The sequence below is a fragment of the Hydra vulgaris genome, chromosome 08 (assembly GCF_038396675.1).
Source record: "Hydra vulgaris chromosome 08, alternate assembly HydraT2T_AEP".
Lineage (NCBI taxonomy): Eukaryota > Metazoa > Cnidaria > Hydrozoa > Anthoathecata > Hydridae > Hydra > Hydra vulgaris.
In genome coordinates this window covers 57,497,501-57,520,000 of record NC_088927.1, presented here as the reverse complement: position 1 = coordinate 57,520,000, position 22,500 = coordinate 57,497,501, and the positions used below count along the sequence as shown (strand labels likewise).

Below are 22,500 nucleotides of genomic sequence, written 5' to 3'. Positions count from 1 at the left end.
TTTATTAAATGTGCCAGTGTTTTTATAGTGGTAATGAAAGAAGTTGCGAATTTTTTATTTCCTCTTTTAAACTTGAATTTTAACAAAGAAAAAATAAAGGAAGCTCTAATTAAAAATTCTGAATCGTATTGTATGATATCTAAATCATTAAATTCAGTTATTTTGAAACATTTGGTTGAATGATAAGTCAAAAGTAGTTAGCTTTGTGTGTGTGTCTTTAAAGCAACAATATGCATTTTAGATATATTTATATATTTTTTGAGATTATTTTTTTTTTCTTCTACTGCCGAAAGACATTTAAATGTGTACAGAAAATTAAATATATATTTAAAAATATAAATTTAAGTTAGGAAAACCTTAAGTAGAAATATAACTTTCTCAACCTCTTTGAAGCTCTGTTTAAATAATCTTATCATTCAATTATTATTCTATATATTTTAACAGTGATTATTTATTGCTATAGATGAATCCTAAAAGCTTCTATGGATCTTCAAAGAGGTTAAGAATCCCATTTGGAGAGACTGTTTTCCCTGTAGACCAACCTGAGTTTTCTGACGTCAGTGATCTATCGTGTGAATCTGATGAAGACTTTATTACATCAGAGTCAGAATCAATTTATGCTAATTCAGAATCGGATAGTGATGTTTTTGATTGTAATGATCAACAACAAGCACTACAGTTTGGTAAAACATATCAACCTCTACAGCCACCACTACCACTAGTATGCCAACCACAGAAAAGAAAATGAAATCTTATTTGGAAGATTAAAGAAGCTGATATTGTTGACGAGTCTAATAAATATGCGTTACAAAAAAACATAGAGAAGAATTTGCATTTGGACAAAAATGAATTAAAGCAATTTATTGGCATTTTGTATTTAATGAGTATTGTGAAGCTCCCATCAACACGTATGTACTGGAGCAATGAGTTGTATTTTGAAAAAGTTGCCTCAGTGATGACATTAAACCGATTTGAAAAAATAAAGTTGTTTCTTCATTGTAATGATGACATGCAGTGTTCAGAAAACTGTACTGACAAACTTTACAAGATACGCCCGATCGTAAACATGTTGAAGGAATCTTTTATTAGCCTGAAACATGAAGAAATTATGTGTATTGATGAACAAGTTGTTCCTTTCAAGGGAAGATCCTCGTTGAAACAATACAATCCTCAAAAACCTAAAAAGTGGGGTTACAAGTTTTGTATCTTGGCTAATATTGATGGACTTGTTCATAATTTTGAAATACATTCAGGTTCAGTTGATGTTTGTAAAGGACAGCCTGATTTGAAAGCATCTGGAAATATTGTGATGCACTTGTTAGTAAATGTACAAAGGCATAAATGGCACAAACTGTTTTTTGACAATTGGTACACTGGATTGGAACTAATAAAAACACTTTATGATCAAGGCATAGCATGTACAGGAACAGTGCGTACAAACAGGCTTCCAAATCTCAACATGCCCACTGATGGTGAATTAAAAAAAGAAGGTAGAGGTTCAACTGCCATCAGGGTTACCTCAGTTGATAATGTTGAGCTTCGCGCTGTGAAATGGTTTGATAACAGGGGCGTTGCATTGCTAACAAGTTATGAAGCTGTGAATCCGATAACCATTGTTAACCGCTGGGATAGAAAATATACGAAATTTGTTCAAGTCAAAAGACCATCTGTTGTAACCACATACAACAAATATATGGGTGGAGTAGATCTCCTTGATGGCATGCTGAGTCTGTACAGAATCCACATTCGATCAAAAAAATGGTATCACAAACTCATTTGGCATTTTTTTGATTTAATAGTAGTGCAAGCGTGGATACTCTATTGTAGAGACATGAAAAAGGCACAAGCCTTAAAGAAAGATATTCTCCAACTTCGCATGTTTAAGCTTAAAGTTGCAAAATGCTTAGTCCAGTCTAATAAGGTTTCAAGCAGTAGGCGAGGCCGACCATCCACTTCTGTTGACCATCTTCATAGAGCAAAAAAGAAAAGGGGTCCTGCTGCAAATATACCTGAGCCATCCACTAGGAAAGATAATATTGGTCATTTTTCTTCTTTTGTAGACAAAAAGGGTCGTTGTAAGTACCCAGACTGCACTGGAATAACAAAAGTTTTTTGTGAGAAATGTAAAGTTCATTTATGCTTTACGCCTAATTCCAATTGTTTTCGAAAGTTTCATGAGTAATTAAAACTAAAAATATTGTTGAAGAGAAAGATAATTAATAATAATAAAAAATATATTTTAATTGTATTATCTTCCTATGCTAGAATTATACCTAGAGTTATAGCTTTAAGGTTGAGCAATATTAATTTTTGAACACAATTATTATGTAAATATTCGTATTTTTGACTTCTTTTTATGAATTAGTGGCTAATTTGTGATATTTACTTCTTTTGATCCATTATTCTTTGAAAGTGTAATTGTTTTTAAATATTATCATTACTGCATATTGTTGCTTTAAAGCAACAAAGCTCAAAAGACCTAATTTATGAGGTGCAAACTTTTTCTTGATTACTCCCTGTTTTCTTAGACCCAAATGAACGTTTTTATAGGATTTTTAATTTTTTTAATCGTATCTGCAATAAATCATGCAATATAGGGTTAAAGTATTCAAACGAAAAAAGAAAAAATAGAATTTAGCAGAATAAGTTCTGATATCCAGAATGTATAAATGAGTTAAGAATTCTTAAAATAAGTAGGACAAGTTGGAACAGAGAGTTAAAGAGATAAAAAGGAAACACTAAATTGCTATCAAAGAATTACAAGAACAGGTAAAAAAAAAAAGAGCATGAAAACAAACAACTTGTTGAACAAAATCATTATTTAACTAGAATTATTTTAGAAAAAAAAGGAGATAATAGGCTAATTATAGAAACCAAAAAACTAAAAACATATGACCTACCCATAAGAAAATGTTTTTATGCTGCAATTTTAAACAATGTGCCAGTGGAAAGTGTCTCATTTTTGTTGGATAATATTTCTGAAAGATTACACAACACAGAACTATAGGAAACACCCCACTCATCCACACTAAAAAGAATGGCATTTGAGCTAGATGTTTTAGCATTGGTTCAAGCTGGTGAGGCACTTTTTTATTGTGAATGTGCAACATTGGTGTTCTACGCGATTACCATTTTTGACAAACATGTCAATGCGTTTCGTATCAGTACCTATCCTTCACAGAGAACTTATTCCTTATCAACCGCTAAACTTGCTGGGGGTACAGGATTTGACTGTGCTACTCATATAGTCAGTGTGTTAAAATAACTTGCTATAACATTTGCAGAGTTCAAAAACATTCTAGCAATAGAAGTTTCAGACATGTTCACTTAAAAAATCAAAAGTTGTCTGTCAGACAGAGCACCTATTAATAGTTGTGCGAAAAAATGCTTTAGTAGGAGATGGACATTGAACTAATACAACTGCACTGCAATGTTCATCCACTGGAAACTATTGTTTTAGAGACATTATCAGCTCTTAGAACAATAGATAACGAAATGAAGGTAAAACCAGCTAAAGAAACTGATGGGATTGCCGTAACAGTACTCAAAGGTATTTCGAAGCGAAGCTAATGGTTATTTTTGTGTAACTTTATAAAATTTTGATAATAAATTTAATTTTATCAACTTATTAACTAATTTTATTAACTTATTAACTAATTAAATTTAACTTTTTTTTTTCTTTATTGTTTCACAAATTGTTTTGAAAATATGAAATTGTAATTTTTTTCTATCAGGTATGGTTTCAAGGAAGATCCTGCTGCATCTTAAAAACAACAATCTTGCTCCAGGGCTATTCCTTCGATATGTTGGTAACAGATTTCATGTCTTGTTCCATATGGCAGGGATTGTTGTTACACATGAAAAACTTATAAAAACTTTCTTGAAAGGTACAGATTTTTTTTAGACGAATATTAAGTTAAACAGAATTTCATTGCAACTTTGAATTAAACTTGAATTTTTTTTTTTGTGTGTTATTTCAGCAACACTAAAAATAAAATTTGCAAATTCTTACTTCAAGCCATAAGTAACAATATGACACATGTGAAATTGCAAGGATTGGGCCTGATAGGAAAAATAATAATTCGGCCATGGATGAGTCTGGTTTATAAAAATGCAACAGGAAAGAGTAATCTTGAGTTGATAAGTTTTTAATGTTTTTCAATAAAGTTATAAACGAATTTACAATATGTATAAGAATTTAATCTTTTTTTGTTTGGGGAACATTTTCCAGAAAGCAATAAAGAAACTATCCAACTTCAAAAGTAATCCAGAATCAATTCATTATACAGATGTGGATGTATTTAGTCAAATATTGAATATTAAAAAAGATAAGGTACACCAATCACTTTGTATCATTAAAAATAAAAACATTTTGGTAAAGATTTTATCAGCTTTGATAGGCTCCACACAGACAGCTATTAAAAGACAAATGGCCAGGTATTTGACTTATAATCTCTCAAATACATCTAAAGAAATGATAAAAAAAACCGCTTTCTGCTCCACCACACAAAATGGAGGCTGAAAAGATCTTGGACATACTTGATTTTTTTCTTTACGTTGCGCTCGTAATGCTACTTTTGGCTTCCTGGATTTAAAAATAAAAGCCAGGTTAAACAAAACATAAGCATGACTTGATGAGAAAACATTGCCAGAACAAGAAGACCTAATTCAGTTTGCAATTAAAAGAGGAGCTTTAACATGTCAAGCCTCTAAAAATTTTGATAATCTTTTGTATGAAGAAATAGAAAAAAGATGTACCAAAGCTAATTTAAAAAAAGAACTACTGGAAAGAAAGCAACTAGAAAAGGATGTTAAAAAAGCAATAGATGGTAATGCAAAAATAACGCATTCTCCTTTTATTAATATTGATAAAAACAAAAACAATTTTTAGGTATAATTTGGAAGAATGGAACCTTGATAGGGCAGCTTATAAGCCATAAATGGGAGCTTGATAATAGAAATATACATTTATTTTTTGATAGGATTATAAATCAAAAGTTAGCAACAAAGAAAAAATTTGTTATATACACATTAGGGTGTTGGAAAGTCAATGAAGATGAAGCTGAAGATATTGACATAAGCCAGGAAGGAGTTGTGGCAGATTTAATACTTAAAGACCTGGAATTTATTTAAAACTTTCGGTATTATATTCAGCTTTATTATTATATTATTGTATTAAGCTTTATTATTGTCTAAGACATGTCTTTTTTGAAAATTTTTTATACAAATTTTTTATTTAATTTTAATTTTTTTAAACTTTCTATAGTAACTAAGAGCTGACACATGATTATTTTATATTTTAGATAATGTAAAATAAAAGAAAGAGCAGAAACATGACTTTAGGCTTTCTGAAAGTTCTAAATATAATGATGTTCATTTATATGTCAAATGAGAATGATTTGCAAAAAGATGTGATAATTAAAACTTGGGAACAAAAATATCTAAAAAATTTAGCACCCCTGTCTCTGTTGACTTAACTAACTGTTAAACCAACGAGTAATTAATTATTTATCTAACACTAAATTTAAATTCATGGACTGCTTTCAAGTTTAATCTAAATATCTTATAATGCTCGAAAGTTATGACCATGTGATATTTACAACCCCCTCGTTTAGGGATGAGTGGAAACTTCACTTGGTCATAACTTAAGAAAAATAAAAGATTATTAGGTGAATTTGAAGTCTGTTGATGAATTTAAAATAAGTATTGTATTTACTCAATCTTGTCACATATTTAAATAAAGTTTTTTTCATGGCACATAGTAAATATCTTATGCGTTACATTTTAAATTCCACTTTTTGAAGTGCTAACCTTTTGGGGTATTTTTGTTCCTTTACAATTTTTACATTCTCATTTGATACATGTATGAACAAACTTAAATTTATGACAAATTATGACAATTTTTAAATAAAATGACTTAAATAGGTATTAACTTGTTTTTAAAATGGGCCCAAGCAACCCCCTTTATATATATATATATATATATATATATATATATATATATATATATATATATATATATATATATATATATATATATATATATATATATATATATATATATATATATATATATATATATTATTAATCTAATTATTACAATTTTCAAAAATCAAGTGATTAATGCTTCTAACAAAGCAAATCAAATGCTTGATCGTATCAAAAAGTCATTTGCTTGTTTTGATTATTAATTACTTCGTTTGCTTTGTATTACTTTTATTTGCCCATTATTAGAGTTTGCAGTTCCAGTATGGTTTCCATATTATAAATCTGATTGTGACTATATCGAAAAAATCCAGCACAAAGCTACTAAACTAGTATCATCAATCAGAAATCTTTCCTATACAAAAAGACTTGAAAAATTAAACCTAAAAACTCTAGTGGAAAGGACACAAAGAGGAGATCTAATACAAATGTATAAAATTATTAATAATATTGACAAATTAGAGAAAGGCAATCGTTTTCCAATAGTTAATAATCATACGAGAAGTCACTGATTTAAATATTTCAAGGAATTGATATAACATAAACACAGATAAAACTTCTTTTTTAGTCGAGTAGCGAATGTATGGAACTCTCTGCCAGAAGAAGTTGTCAAATTGCCTTAAGTCAACAGCTTTAAAGCAGCAATTGATTGCTGGATGAGCAGCAATCGATCAATTCGGCTGTCAAAGTATGTATAAGAGAGACATATTGTATGTAAATAAAAGTATGTATAAGAGAGACATATTGTATGTGAATAAAAGTATGTATAAGAGAGACATATTGTATGTATAAGAGAGACATAAAAGTATGTATAAGAGAGACATATTGTATGTAAATAAAAGTATGTATAAGAGAGACATATTGTATGTGAATAAAAGTATGTATAAGAGAGACATATTGTATGTGAATAAAAGTATGTATAAGAGAGACATATTGTATGTGAATAAAAGTATGTATAAGAGAGACATATTGTATGTAAATAAAAGTATGTATAAGAGAGACATATTGTATGTGAATAAAAGTATGTATAAGAGAGACATATTGTATGTAAATAAAAGTATGTATAAGAGAGACATATTGTATGTAAATAAAAGTATGTATAAGAGAGACATATTGTATGTAAATAAAAGTATGTATAAGAGAGACATATTGTATGTGAATATTATATACATGCATATATATACATGCGTATAATATATACATATTGTATGTGTATAATACATACATTTTGAATTTTTTAAAATGATGTCCTGTCTAGACATTTTCATTAAAAAATATAAAAATTGGCCTGATGGTTCGGAAATTTTATTAAGGAATTATTATCAAGACTTATGAGGAGTTTATTATTATGTTTGTTAAGAATTTAATATTTATTTAGTTTAATATTTATTTATCGTTTTATTTTAAGTTTAATATCTGTATACAGACCAGTCAAGTTTCTCCCATTTGGCGGGAGTTTCCTGAATTTTGAAGGGATTCTTATTTCCAACCTGCATTTGAAAATAATTTAAAAACTTTCTTTTTCTCATTAGTAAGTTAAAATGCAGCAAGCTTTTAAATTTTTAAATTGTTTTTATTTTATAGGTTATGAAAAATGGTTAAAGATTGTTAAAAATTGTTCAACAAAAATAAATATATATAAATATATCTGTAAATAAGTCTACTCAGCTCAGTCAGAGGCCGATATATATTAGGGCATGCCAAAATATCACGATTTTCAGAAAATGAAAGGTCGCGGTATAAATACCTGTTCTATACATAAAAAGAAGTATATAAACCAAATTTGAACTCTCTAGGACCATATTTAGTGCCGGGAAGATGATTTTAGGTTTTTACGCAAATACGAGAAATTGTTGTTTTTTTCTGAAAAAAAATATTTTTTTTGAAAATGAAGAAATAAAAAAGTTAGGAAAGGTATTTTTTAGTTTAAAATCTAATATTGTTACTATAACAGATATTTTACAATTTGGCCAGTGCACTTTGGTCAGCTTCTAATGATATTAATGCCCTGTGCTCTCTGACAACTAGCAGTATATCTTGTTTTTTGTCCTCCTTTAATGTGCTACTGATATATCTTTGTATAAGATTGATATTCCGCTCTGCTGGGTCATTTGTAACATTTAGAGATTTTACAAACTCACAAAATGATATATAGGAATCATTTTCCTCCAGCTTTCCAGCAGCTAAACCTGTTTTCCAGGTAGGAATTTCGTCCTTTATGCCTAGAACAATTAAAAGAGCCCAACTTTCCTCTGTAATCAACTCTGTTACCTCAGAGGTTGGTAAAACTAGGACAGCATCAGGTTTACCATTGGGAATAGTGTTGATATCTGGTACCTCAAAGGTCAACAGTTTGTCTAGAACTGCAAGCTTCTCTTCAAAATCTGGATCTGCCAGTATTAACACAGCAACCTTTGGGGCAAGGTACCAAGAGTGTTGCTGAAAAAATTTCAGAAAAGCATTGCCAATTTTGACATCAAACTCTTGTTGTATAACATAAGCTGACTTGAATGACAGGAAATCATTTTTAACAGCATATTCTGCTTTGTATGAACGTAAATACCATGGAGCATAAAAAACTGCACATATAAAAGCTGACTTTTCCAGGTGAGGTAACTGATCTTTAGGCAGAAAATCTATTATACCTGATGTCATAACAATAGCTAAATTGTAAAGACGGTCAGCCATGAAACGAGCATTGTGATTGGCTCCTGGTTGATAAATTTTAAAACCATTCAGCTTTGGTGATGAGACATTTAAATAAAAAGCAGCATACTTAACTAGATGATTATAATCATCTCTTGGAAACACTTCGTGATTAAGAGCAAACTTCAGATATTCCTGAGCTTCCAGGTAAAGTTTATGAAGTTCAGATCCAACTTCCAGCTTCTTCTCATCAAATTTCTTAAACTCAGACAGGTTAGCTTTTTGAATTATGGCGTGATATACTTCCCAGTCCTTCTTGAAATCTTTATAGAACTGTCTATCTGGTGCAGCAGTAGGTCCAAGGACAATTACAATTGCCTTATGTATTGCTATTTCAAACATGTGATGTCTGCATAACAGCCAGAGAACAGGTTTTCCCAAAATATAGCACAACCTGGTTATAATTCCTCCATGGGCTCCTGTGTTAACATTGGTAGTATCTGCAACAATTGCGAAAATTTCATTGCATATTTCAAAGGACTCAAGTAAGTTGTGAATAATTTCTGTTTCATCAACAGCTTTGCCAGACTCTGCAGGTAAAACACCAAGTAAGAGATCGTTTTTATTCTCAAATTCAGGACTAGTAACACTGACAGCAACTCTATCTCTTACAACAAATTGCAAGGTATTTTCATCTAAACGTTTTAACAGCTTGCCATCAAAGTGGAGAACAAGATGTTTTCCAGCCATTGTCTCTCTGTAATTTTCTCTGATGGTATTGCCTAAATAAAGATCATTTTTAACACAATATATTATTGTTATGATGGTTTATTTTTAGGTAAATATTCCACTCTTTAAAGGTATAGTAAGATTTTAATCATAACTTTCATTTATAATAGACTTACATTAGAAAATCAGGGATAAGAAATATGGCATCTGAAGAAAAACTTTTTGATTTGAAAAAAAAAACTTAATTTTGACTGGCAAAAAGTTGGCATAAAAGACTTTTTCTTTAGGTGTCCCTTTAAAAATTACCTTGATGTTCAATTACTTTCGCTCTTTCTCTTGAAATACTAGATTTAGAAATGCCCATCTGATTAACATCTCCTCCCAGATAATTAACAACAGACGACAACAGCCAGGTTTGTAATTCAATGCTGATTAACCCTCTAGCACAAATAGGTGTAGTTACTGCCATCAATTCTTCTCTTGTAATCTTTTTATTTACTTGCATTGAGCCTTTAGGTAAGACTTTTGGGGTTTTATTATGAGCAGCACCATATTCAAAGTCATCATCACTACCTTCGAATGAGTCTTCTTCTACAGCAAAATCTGGATCTGTCAAAGTTGAGTCAAACATATCCAAATTGGCTGGACCAGACTTGTATCTAAAATATTTACATAAATAAGTTAGGATTTCATTTTTAAGAAGTAAGTTTTTTAACAGTTTTAAAGTAATTATGGCACTTGTTTTACCTTTTCTTAGTTGGCGTCAAGTTTTCATCACTTTCATCAAGTGGTGGGGGAGCTGATTTACATCTTTCTTTCTCCTCTAGGTACTTCATTCTCATTTGTTCTTGTCTTGTATACCTTTCTAGTCGTTTCTCAATGATGGTAGCTAGCTCTTTATCTGGCTTAGAAATAAACCACTTCCTAAAACAAAAATGTATAACATTAGAATGCAATAACTTACTCTGATTGACAGACAGATGGATAGCTGAAAGACAGACAGACTGAAAGCCCTACATAAAGTAGCTGCGCTACTAACAATTTGATTAATATAAAGAAATTTACAAAAAGGCTACAATATAATTGATACTCTTACCTGTCTGTTTGCTGGTCTAGATAGAAATTTAGGTCTTCTTCAATAGCAGCTTGTGTTCTTAGTGTTATTTTGTCACTTCTCATCAGTTGCTCTAAGTTATCTTTGCCTATGTCAAACAACTGTTCCATTGTTGAAATGAATTCATTCTTAATATTTTCTCTAGTATCTTTGGTATCTTTCAGGGTAACACGTTTTTTCAAAAGTTGATACTTCTTGTGTAGAGCTTGAAGTTTGTCAAGAACTGAATATTCTGAAATGATGTATGCTTGAAATCCTGCTTTGGTCCAAATGTTGACTATTTGTCAATCAAGTCTAATCAAGCAGTCTGATTGCGTCTCAAGGTCACAAAAATCTCTACCTAATTTAGATTTTTAAAAAATATTTTATTTATTTAACATTTATTGCACCTGAAAAAATAATTATTTAGTCCTCTTTAATCTAGGAATAAAAATGTTTATGTTTTACAGTTATGTCTTACTTTTGCACACCAAGTTCCTTGTTCCTTTTTGCTTCTTACAGGCCATGTTAATTTGTGTTTTAATAAATCTTTTCTTTTTACTTGAAATTAAATATTGATAATATCTTAAAATACTACCATTGGTTGGAAGCTGTGTATTTGGTAGCTGTGAAATTGGGTTAGTTAACAGATATAATGGTCGTCTGACACTTTCACTTACATGGACATTTTCCTTCTTTTTTGGACCCATTTCTTTTGAAAAAGTTAATGTTATTTTAACTATTTTTAACTATTAGGCTATAAAAAATTATTAACAGTTTATAATAGATATGTCATGTAGTGATTGTAATCTTAAACTAAACACAAAATGGTGCAATCTTGTTATTTTGCCATCCTTCATGTAATTTCATCATACTTTGCGTATTTTCGTAAAATCTTGATTTCATCTTCTGGCACCTAGAATTGAGATAGAACAATGAAAATTCATATTTTTGCTTATTTTTATGTATAGAATTGGTTTTTAAAGCGCGACCAAAAATTTTTTTTTTGGCATGCCCTAATATATATATAATATATACATATATGTACATTATTTACATATATATATAAATGTATATATATGTATATATATATATCTATATATATATATATATATATATATATATATATATATATATATATATATATATATATATATATATATATATATAGATATTTATATATATATATATATATATATATATATATATATATATAGATATATAGATATATATATACAGGGCCTTTCAGAGGTTTTGGGCCCCGGCCAGTTAAAAATCGGAGGCCCCAAAAGAAAAATTTGCGCAAAACGCGACGCAAGATAATGCAAAGCCATTTAAGTCTTGAGATAGATCAGGACCAGATTAATTTCTAACTTTAAGACAAAACGCAATAAATTAGACAGACCGTCACACACAGATGTGGCGCTTTTTGTACGTTTTATCAAGCCAACTAGCCAAGTGACGCGTTTTCCTACTAAAATTGCATTTTTGGGGAGGCCTGGGAATTAAGAAGGTACGACGTATGAGTGGAATGTTACACTGTTACTTTATTGTGAATGTTACAATTCAGATTTCACAAATGATTGATTCATGCATGAATAATTATTAATTGTTTTTTATTATTTGTTTTTTTTCGATATGTAATTATTTGCAAATCAATATAAATGAATAGTTAAATTATTGTCACATTTTGAAAATGAAATCTATAAAAATTTACTAAAAATAACTAAAACAGAATGAATTAGTTTTAATTAATTTTTAGAAACGCTTTTCTTGCTTTTTGTACTGAAAATGCAGCAATTATATTTGAAAAATCTAGTTTTCGAGCAATATCCCAATTTATATACAACATAGCAAGTCCATTAAGCGTTCCTGCCCCATAGTTGAACGATGATAATTTTTTATCTGCTTTAAAACATTAAATATGCGTTCGCCCGAAGCCGTCGATGAAGGCAAGCTGATAAAAATTCGTAATGCAATTGTAATGTTTGGAAAGACACCTGAAAGACCAAGTCCAAGTATTTCTTCCAGCAACTTTTTTGGTGTGCAGTCTAGTTTAAAATTAGCACAATAGATTCTTTTAAGGTGGTACATCTCTAAATAATTTTCATATTTTCGATTTTTCACAAACAAACTTTTTAAATAGTTTAAATATCAAAGAATTCAAAAAAGAGATTTTTTTTTGTAAGAAAAAGTTATAAATACCTAAAATGACACTTTATTTTAAGGTAGTAAAATTTCAGTGCCTAGCAACGCTCATAGCAACCATTTAAGATTCTTAGATAGGTGAATTACTCTTAGATTTGGTGGATATTTTTAAGATAATGACACAGTGGATGTTTATACAAACTGCTATCCACTTTGTTTTTGCTCTAAAATCCATAACTTTAAACAGTTTTAAACATAGTTGAGCGGAAAGCATTTTAATGATCAAGATAGGTGTGTTTTTTTGGTGGATTTTTCAAAGCATTTATTTATATTACGACTTTAATATGGGATCATCTGATAGAAGAAAAAAGTTGAGAGCAAAGAGACGTCCAGTTAACTTGATTACAGTACAAACTTCTAGTGAAAGCAAATATACAGATATAGATAATGTAACGACACCCACTTCTCAAAACAAATCAGCTTCTGCGAAAAAAATTAAAATGGATTCTAGCTTTCCATAATACAATTAAAAATGACTCTTGATGTTATGTTTTTATGAATACTGATATACTTAGAGATATTATCAATTTTATTGGGACTTGTCCATGTTGTCAATGCAAAAAATTACAAATAAAGCATGACATTTCTGCAAAGAAAGGATTAGCTCATATGTTTTTTAATTACTGTCGATACCCAAACACTGTCCAAAAACTGTAAAGGTTGCAAATACTGGGAGTTAAAAAAAGAATCATCTGCCTATAATATATGGCATGCTTCACATAACTGTAGCATTAACCATAAAGGAAGTGCTGGAGCAATGTAGTCAGCAGAGGTGATGGTGATAGTAAATCATTTAAAGATATATTTGATGCAGACCCATATCCGGGATATAAAATTGTAAAAAGTGAATGTGTTGGGCATGTTTAGAAAAGGGTTGGATCACGATTAAGAGCTTTGAAAATTAGTTACAAGGGCAAACTATTAAGTTATGGTAAGCGACTGACTGGCAAGGGAAGAATGACTGATAAAGTTAATAATACGCTTCAGAATTATTATGGCATAGCCATACGTCAAAATAAAGGTGATATATATGGCATGAAAAAAGTATTGCTGCACTCATACATCATTGTTTAGCAAACAATGATGTTGAAGACCGTCATAAATTTTGCCCTCGAACTATTGAATCCTGGTGTAAGTACCAATTAGATAAGCTAAACAATACTTTTAAATACGAGGACAGTATATCTCTACCAAAGGCTATAGGTGATATAATCAAACTAATTTTTTCTTGGAAAGATCTTGGTTCAGACAACCTTTTAAAAAGATGTTTAGATGGGGAGACTCAAAATGTTAATGAGGCATTGAACAATATTATATGGACGCGTGCTCAAACTGTGATAAGAATAATGAAGAAGAGGGTGAAATTTATGGGAAAAGAAAATTTTGAATCATTTTTATATGCTTTTAATATTATATTTTTAGTTATTTTTCTTTATTTACTGTTTTTACAAATTATCTTTTTTAATTTTCTGTCGAAGATTGTAAATTATGTATTCTAACAATTGTTTTGAAATTTGGCACACTTTTTGCTAAGATGATTGTTTACGTTCTGACAATTTTGAAAATTTAAAAAAAAACTTATGATATGAGTTATTTTGAAAAAGAACCCCCTTTTTTCTATATAATTGAAAATAAAAAATGTCTTGAAGAATTATGGGTAAAATATTTAGGATATGAAATTTTTGAAACTGCCAGAACGTGCAACTCAATTTCAACATTTCATGTAACAATTTTGAGCTTTTAAATGTTATTTCTTCAAAAGTTATTTTTGACAGAAGATTACCCCATTTTTTACCAAAAAAGGGCTACTTATGCAAATAACTTATTTTTTATTATTTAAAAAAAAAAAAGAAACTTTTTTTCTTTTTCTTTTTCAATACTACACCAGAAAAATATAACTAATATCAGTTTATTGAAATTTATTTATTTAGAGATGTACCACCTTATTTGTGCTGAAAATGTTGAGCAGCCAATACAAGATCTTCTTCATTCAAATTTTTAAACTGCCAGAGAAATCCAAAAAGTTTACAAGTTTCTTGTAACGACTGAAATCGTCGCGTGAGGCCAGATTGAATTGAGTCGATAATGAAAAAATATACATTGATTTTGAAATATAACTCAGCATCATTTTGAATAGGAAAATGACGGTTAGTTAAAAACTCACATGAAACACCAATATTTTTTGCAACAAATTTAACTCATTTAAAATCTTATCAAACTGTTCACGCAACCTTTGAATGTCATTACATAGGTTTTCAATGTTATCCTTTTCAATATCAAGAGTGGCTTGGCGCGCCTCGATGATTAGATTTGTCTGATGAATCATTGTGAGTAGCTTCATTCAGATAGACAACATCAAAATGCAATCAAATTTGGAAATATACTTTTGAATAGCATTGAGTTCCATTTTAGCTTGGGCTGTTAAATGTAGCACCCCAAGTTCATTTAAAGCACTTCTTACGGAGTTCAAATGTTGTGCAACTGGTTTAACACCATCAATCCGTGCTGATCATCTTGTTTTGGACATTCCATGCATCGAAACATGAAGATGTTGTTTTAAAATTTCCAACCTTTGAGGACTGCTACTGAATAAATTGTACATTTGCTGAATTGTTCCAAAATACGTTACTGCTTCTTTGCATGATTCGGCACAATCGACACCAACTAAATTTAATGAGTGATTTCCGCAGCTAGAAAACATACAGTTTGGATTTTGTTGTATCTAAACCGCTTGCACTCCGTTATACTTTCCAGCCATATTAGCACCGTTGTCGTAAGCTTGACGAATGCAGGCTTCGAAATCCAGCTTCAAAGTTTTCAATATTTCTAGTGTTCGAGCAGCAATTTCTCTTCCAGTTTTTTTAAAAAATTGTCAAATAAAATAAATCTTTCTTCAACTGAAAAGTTTGAATTATCTAAAATTTTAACATAACGAATAACCAGAGTAGTTTGCTCCTTGTACGAGGAATCTGGAGTAGCATCAACTATTATTAAAAAATATTTTGCTTTCACAATTTCGTGGAGGATTGCTGTTTGAACATGTGAACCACAAATATCAATAAATTCGTTCTGAATTCGTGTTTAAAGATAATAAGCTTGCATTCGCTTCTTACACTGTTGTAATTCTCGAACATGTTTAACATGCTCAGCTAAATGTGGGTCATATTTGCTAAGAAGCTCCATAATACCTAAAAAGTTTCCATTCGCTCGATCCCCTATTTGTTGGTTAGAACCAAAAAGCGCTAATCCACGTTCAGAAAGAAAAATAATAACGTCTAGAATAAGTTCGAATAATTTTTTCCAATTTTCAGTTTCAGTCTTGAGTTCTGATAAAAGTAAATTATCCACTGAAGTTTCACATAATGCTGCTCTACTAGCAGATTTCCATACAACATAGTTTTCTTTATGGTAAATTGAACTTTCGTGCAACGGAATACAATCTTTCAATCTTTTCCAACCTCTACTGATGCCCCATCCGGCAGAACTAGAGAAAAATAACACCTTTGCAGCATTTTTGTTCAAAAGGAAACATGGTGCACAATACAAAGATTGTTTTTCAACACCTTAGCACAACCAGTCTCTTTTGCATGTTTCTCCATTTGCAAGAGTTTTGTTTAAGAAACGATAAGAAAATGCATGATGATTAGAGTCTTTAACGATATTATTTGGAATTTCAAAGCAAGTAATCATAAGAAAAGAGTTCACTTGACAAGAGTTGTTCTTGTGGATAATCCCAATGTCAATAAAATTGAAGCGATTACCTTGATGAATCGGATCAGTTATCTCTGTTTCCATTTCTCGAATTTTATTTTCACCTGCATTTTCCTGTAATGAGATTTCGGTTTCAACCCGTTCCTGGTTTATAATATTCAAATTTACTGCTGGTTGCTGGTCCAAAATTGGGTCTTCTGCAATTGGAACAACTATATTTTCAATGTTACCATTGTCACTCACAGTTTGAGTTTGGTTTACTTGTTCAATATGAACAGTGTTTTGTGAATTTTTTAAAAACGAATATATTTTCCTTGAGTTGGTGCATGCTTCTTCGGCCAATTCTTTTCTCCGCCGCTTTTTCCTTGCACCACTATCAAATTTTCTCTTCATTTTAATGGTGTCTGGAAATAATATTGAAATTTGAAAATATAATAAATTTATACATCAATCGAACTTATACAAATTTATAAAACGAATTATGTTTAAAAATTAAAAAATATTTACCAGAACAAAAAAGTATTACTATTCTCAAAGTTAAAAAATGTAACGTACAAAACGCAATGTACAAAAGCGCAATATTTCAATTTTATACAAAATGATAAGAAACAGTTCAAAACAAATTGATTTAATCTTGTTTAATGAGGTACAACTAAAAAATAAAAGAAAAAATGAGGCTACTAAAAAGCAGAACACTAAGTCATAACTTAAAAACTCGTACGAGTTAAAAGTAATTGAACTGTATTAATTTGATCAAGCGCGCCCGACGGAGGGTTAATTGCATCATTACATGACGTAATCTTTATCATGTCGAATTTAGGTTTGGAAATGTGTAATTATGAAAAAGAAATTATTTTATTATTTATACTTAACCTAAAGTTAAACTGTTTAGAATAATTAGATTAAAATAAATACTTTGATATTTATTTTCGCGTTCAACAAATGTGTTTTGAAAATGTGAGGCCCCAACAAAATCGGAAACCCAGGCCATATGGCCCATGTGGCTCCCATCTGATAGGGCCTGTATATATATATATATATATATATATATATATATATATATATATATATATATATATATATATATATATATATAAATATATATATATGTATATATATATATATATATATATATATATATATATATATATATATATATATACATATATATATATATATATTCAATGTTATACATCAAATGGATCAACTTGCAATCCATTCTATTCAATACACAGATGAAGTCTGCGGAAAGTCGAACGTGTCATCATGTTCATTTGGACAACCAGGATAATGTTTGTCAAAAATGGATTCAGTTTTGAATGATTTTTCTGACCACAATTTAATATATTCTGCGCAAGGTAGCTCACAGCCAAACCGTTCTCGTAATTTGGCCTACATTGCTCTTATGGCTGAAACAGATTTGTTGCTCTCATAATACCGTACAGAGGCAAAAACATATATATGTATATATATATATATATATATATATATATATACGACAGCTTTGCGTATATATACTCATAAAAAGTATATATATATATATATCTATATATTTATATATATATGTAATTATTTATAAAGAGTACATATATATATATTTATTTATATAAAATATACATATATATATATATATATATATATATATATATATATATATATATATATATATATATATATATATATATTTGTAAATAATAAATACATATATAGTATAAACATATATCTACTAAATATATATATATATATATATATATATATATATATATATATATATATATATATATATATATATATATATATATATATATATATATATATATATATATATATATATATATATATATATACATATATATACATATATATTTTTTTACTAATTTATATATATATATATATTTGTAAATAATAAATACATATATAGTATAAACATATATCTACTAAATATATATATATATATATATATATATATATATATATATATATATATATATATATATATATATATATATATATATATATATATATATATATATATATATATATATATATATATATATATATATATATATATATATATATATATATATCATGAATTCCATCGTGACGGAATCACCGATTTGAGCGTTTTAAAAATAAAAAGACTGTAATGTGCATGTTGTTATTCTATATGACATATGTGTTTGTTACACATTGGCCTGAAATAATTTTAATACCAAAAAACTAAAAATAAATAATAAACAAATAATCTTAATATAATAATATGCATGACGGAATCACCAATTTATGGACAAGCATTTTATGCTATATTATTATTGTAACACATTTCTGCCCTCCTTGTTAAACTTACTTAGTTCACAAGTGTATGTTTGTGTTAAAATACATACCATTTGCAAATAATTAGAAACAATTATAAATTATTTAGTAGATAATACTATATTTCTATTAAAGTATGTGTGACGGAATCATATAAATGGTGTGACGGAATCACCTATTAGCCATACTAACAATCACCTACTGATTACTCACAGTAATGTTTCAAAAGGCAAGTCATTAACTTGGCTACAGAACAGTTAACCATTCTTAATCAAATTAGACAATTAGCATTCATTCAATTAATTAATTAACTATTTCTTTATAAATATACGATTAATTAAGTTTTGATGGAATTCGTCTTGTACGCTTTAAACCACGACTGCTAACGATAGAATTATCCATTGGTCACTGTCTTTCTCAAGAACTGCAGCAACTTCTGTAGCAGTCATCTTCCCACTAACAATATAAATCATTAATTATAGTTACATAGTGGTATGGATAGGAGAAATGTAATCTTAAAGTTAAAGATACACCAACAAAAATAAAATAATGGGGAATCATTTTTTACGACATATGCCTTATTCATACCTATTACACGTACCATGTTTATTACAAATCAAAAACTACCTTTATATTAAATAATTATTTAATAATTGTTAAATCTGCCTTGGAACACACGATCTTCAAAGTTTTTTCCAGATACAAATTTGTGTTTTTTATATCTATGAGTACTTGCTAGTGCGACTCTAAATTAAGGCGATGAAATTACCAAAAAATAAAACTATATTTTACTATATTACTACATAGTAAATTATTTGAAATATTGTCTTGAAATCGAAGCTTTAGGAATAATACTGACAACATCCACAGTCGGTGGCGTAAAAATAAAATCCATGCTAGGTGTTATAGAAGTTGAAGCTGGAGTGATAGTTTCTGTTGTAGTTGTAATCATAACATGCTGTTTTACATTCACAGAATTTGTGTACAACTTGCACTTAACGCTGTTCTGGTGCGGAATAACACAATGAACAGTTTGTGTACCTGAAACAGCCGGTACATTACTCCACAAAAATTCAGCATTCAGCTCATTGCATTTGGTTTCAATTTAATTAGGTGAAATGACAGTAACATTTATATTGCTCTATACAGATTTTACAGCAGCAGCAAATGATAAAGCATCTTGTATTACGAACTTTCTGGATATCACTTGACGTTGGGCAATTCGCTTTGCATTGCCACCTAGCGCATCATTTGGCCCTTTGCCAAGACTGGTTGCAGAGTAATTCCACTGTAGCTGTAGATCAGAAACTTCCTTCAATTTTACAGACAGAATAAATACAAATTTACTTTTGTACTGACTACTTGGTCTATCGGTCCATATCTGCACAGTATCAACTGTGGGTAAAGACAGTTTGATAAACTCGAATGTTTTTCATGATCACGACAGATTATAATTAGGCATTGCTCTGAAATAATTTCAAATATTTTTGAAATTGTTTCAGAGCGATGCCTAATCATAATCGTGTACACAGTTATTTGTTTTTGTTTCCAGTGTACTGACTGGATCTCGTCCTGAAAAGTTGCAGTATAGTTTTCTGCGAAATCCACCTGCAAGATACAAAATGTACTGTCAGGCAACTGTGCGTCAGCATTCTGTGATTCGTAAGATATCGCTTGTTGACGTTTTATGTAAACATGTTGTAGAAAGGCAATAAGCTGATATGAGATCAAATCAATTGCATCTTGAACACTATCTTCCTACAACTCTTTTACTACATAACTATCATTGTCCTGATTCCAGCTCACTGAATCATCTGTATTCTCAAGTTTACTGGTGAAATTTTCAGTAAAAAGACAAAAATCTTTGCACATACCGCATTTGTTAAACATGCAAGCTTTTTGCTGTGAATAGCATACACAATTTGATACAAATTCATCTGAATACGTCGGAAATATTTGTGGGTATTGACGATGTAAACAGTTCAGTAACAAAATAATGTTGTTATGGTATTTGCATCCGCATACATTTTGTGGCATACCACTGGTTAAAAGTACGTTCTTTGGGCGCATTGAGGCAAACTTAGATTTTCCGATAATGTAATTTGGAAATTCAGATTTAAAAGTCTGGTATGCTTCAGCAACCGTCATTACAAGATGGCCTTTTTGCATTTTGATTTTGCCGCTGTTTGAATAAAATGTAAAGACGTTTGCCTTTCCGGGCATGACTAGTGATATACTATCATCATAAAAGTTAGTAACGCATGAGTAATCTGCTGCTGTCACTGATAAAAGACCCTTTACTTCAATATTCAAAATATCACTGGCCATTTTTCGAACTAAGGTTGCTTTTTTTCGAGGACTTTTAGGAAGAGCGTTTTTGACTCTCCTTCTTGCTTTTTCAAAGGACGATTACGACTTGTAAGGAAGTACATTTTCGATTGCAGTAAGAGGTGTAGCCAAGGAAAGAGATTTATTAACACACTATTTACGAGCGGCCAGCTTTGTTCGCTTTTTAAAATCAGCTGCCTCTTTGTTGTCCATTTCTGAGAGCTGTCTCTTCTTTCGTAAACAATCCTTTGCTCTAGCGGCTTCGAGAATGGCAGAATTTTCTTTAACTTTCGCACGGTGCATTCGCTGTCTTTCAGCAGCACTCTGTGGTGACATAATGTTTTAATCAAAAATTAATAAATTATATCTACAATAGAAAATCGATGCAGCATAGTTATAAAAAAAAAATCCTAATAGTAAATATATTTATTGGCAAATAATATAAAGGTACATTAGAAAACTCCCGACAAATTAAGCATGTAAAATTGAAGTTAAAAGTGTGTGATTCCGTCACGATAATGTGTGATTCCGTCACGCACATTAAACATTCATTCACATAAACACAATATCCAATATTTATACAATTTATTCCAAATTTTAAATGATAAGATAATATGTAGTAATTTACTTTCTGGTTTGCCAGAAACAATAATAAAATAAAATTTTGTATATATTTCGTGACGGAATCACAGAAAATCAATGAGATACAATACCGATTTAAATTCAATAAAAATATCAAATTTACCTAATAATTTCTAAAAACTAGTTTTACATATTAACTGTACAACATTTCTTCTTTAAAATGATACCGTTCTTACCTGTTCATGTATTTTAAAACATTAAGTAATCAAAGATATATTGTAGTTGCATTTTCCACAAAAAAATCCCAAGCATTATGTAAACATACCTTGGTTTCACTAATTACCATAAGAATTAATTAGAGAACTTATTTATTCATATATTTAATATTTTCTTGTGATTAGATACATATGAAGCTAATTACACCATAAATTTACTGTAAAAAGTTACTTTATAAAATCAAGCTAAGGCTACGATTTTCGTGGAATTTATTATATACATATATATTATATACATACATACATATATATATATATATATATATATATATATATATATATATATACATATATATATAAAATCTCTTTAAATACTACTAATATCTAAAGGAAATAAAAAAAAACAACATCTCAAGTTATTGTAAGGTAAAAATTAAAGACCAAGCAAGTATATATATATATATATATATATATATATATATATATATATATATATATATATATATATATATATATATATATATATAATATTCTTGTACCAGAATATAATGTATATATATATATATATATATATATATATATATATATATATAATATATATATATATATATATATATATATATATATATATATATATATATATATATATATATATATATATATATATATATATATATACAGTGATGGGCA

General features: G+C 29.2%; 3 protein-coding genes across 6 annotated transcripts in view; 1 reads left to right on the top strand and 2 right to left on the bottom strand.

Annotated features, from left to right (window-relative positions):
• The window catches only part of LOC136084007 (TNF receptor-associated factor 5-like), a 143,540-nt gene that overhangs the window by 112,744 nt on the left and 8,296 nt on the right, over positions 1 to 22,500 (bottom strand). The window lies entirely within an intron of this gene.
• LOC136083479 (piggyBac transposable element-derived protein 3-like) lies at positions 881 to 2,182 on the top strand. Its single transcript, XM_065802880.1, has one exon. It carries the CDS (start codon positions 881 to 883, stop codon positions 2,180 to 2,182), a length of 1,302 nt encoding a protein of 433 aa, XP_065658952.1.
• On the bottom strand, positions 9,560 to 10,814 carry LOC136084008 (uncharacterized). Its single transcript, XM_065804002.1, has 3 exons — positions 10,457 to 10,814; positions 10,108 to 10,284; positions 9,560 to 10,019 (listed from the first exon to the last, which is right to left on the bottom strand). Exons 1-3 carry the CDS (start codon positions 10,582 to 10,584, stop codon positions 9,656 to 9,658), a joined length of 669 nt encoding a protein of 222 aa, XP_065660074.1. The 5' UTR covers positions 10,585 to 10,814; the 3' UTR covers positions 9,560 to 9,655.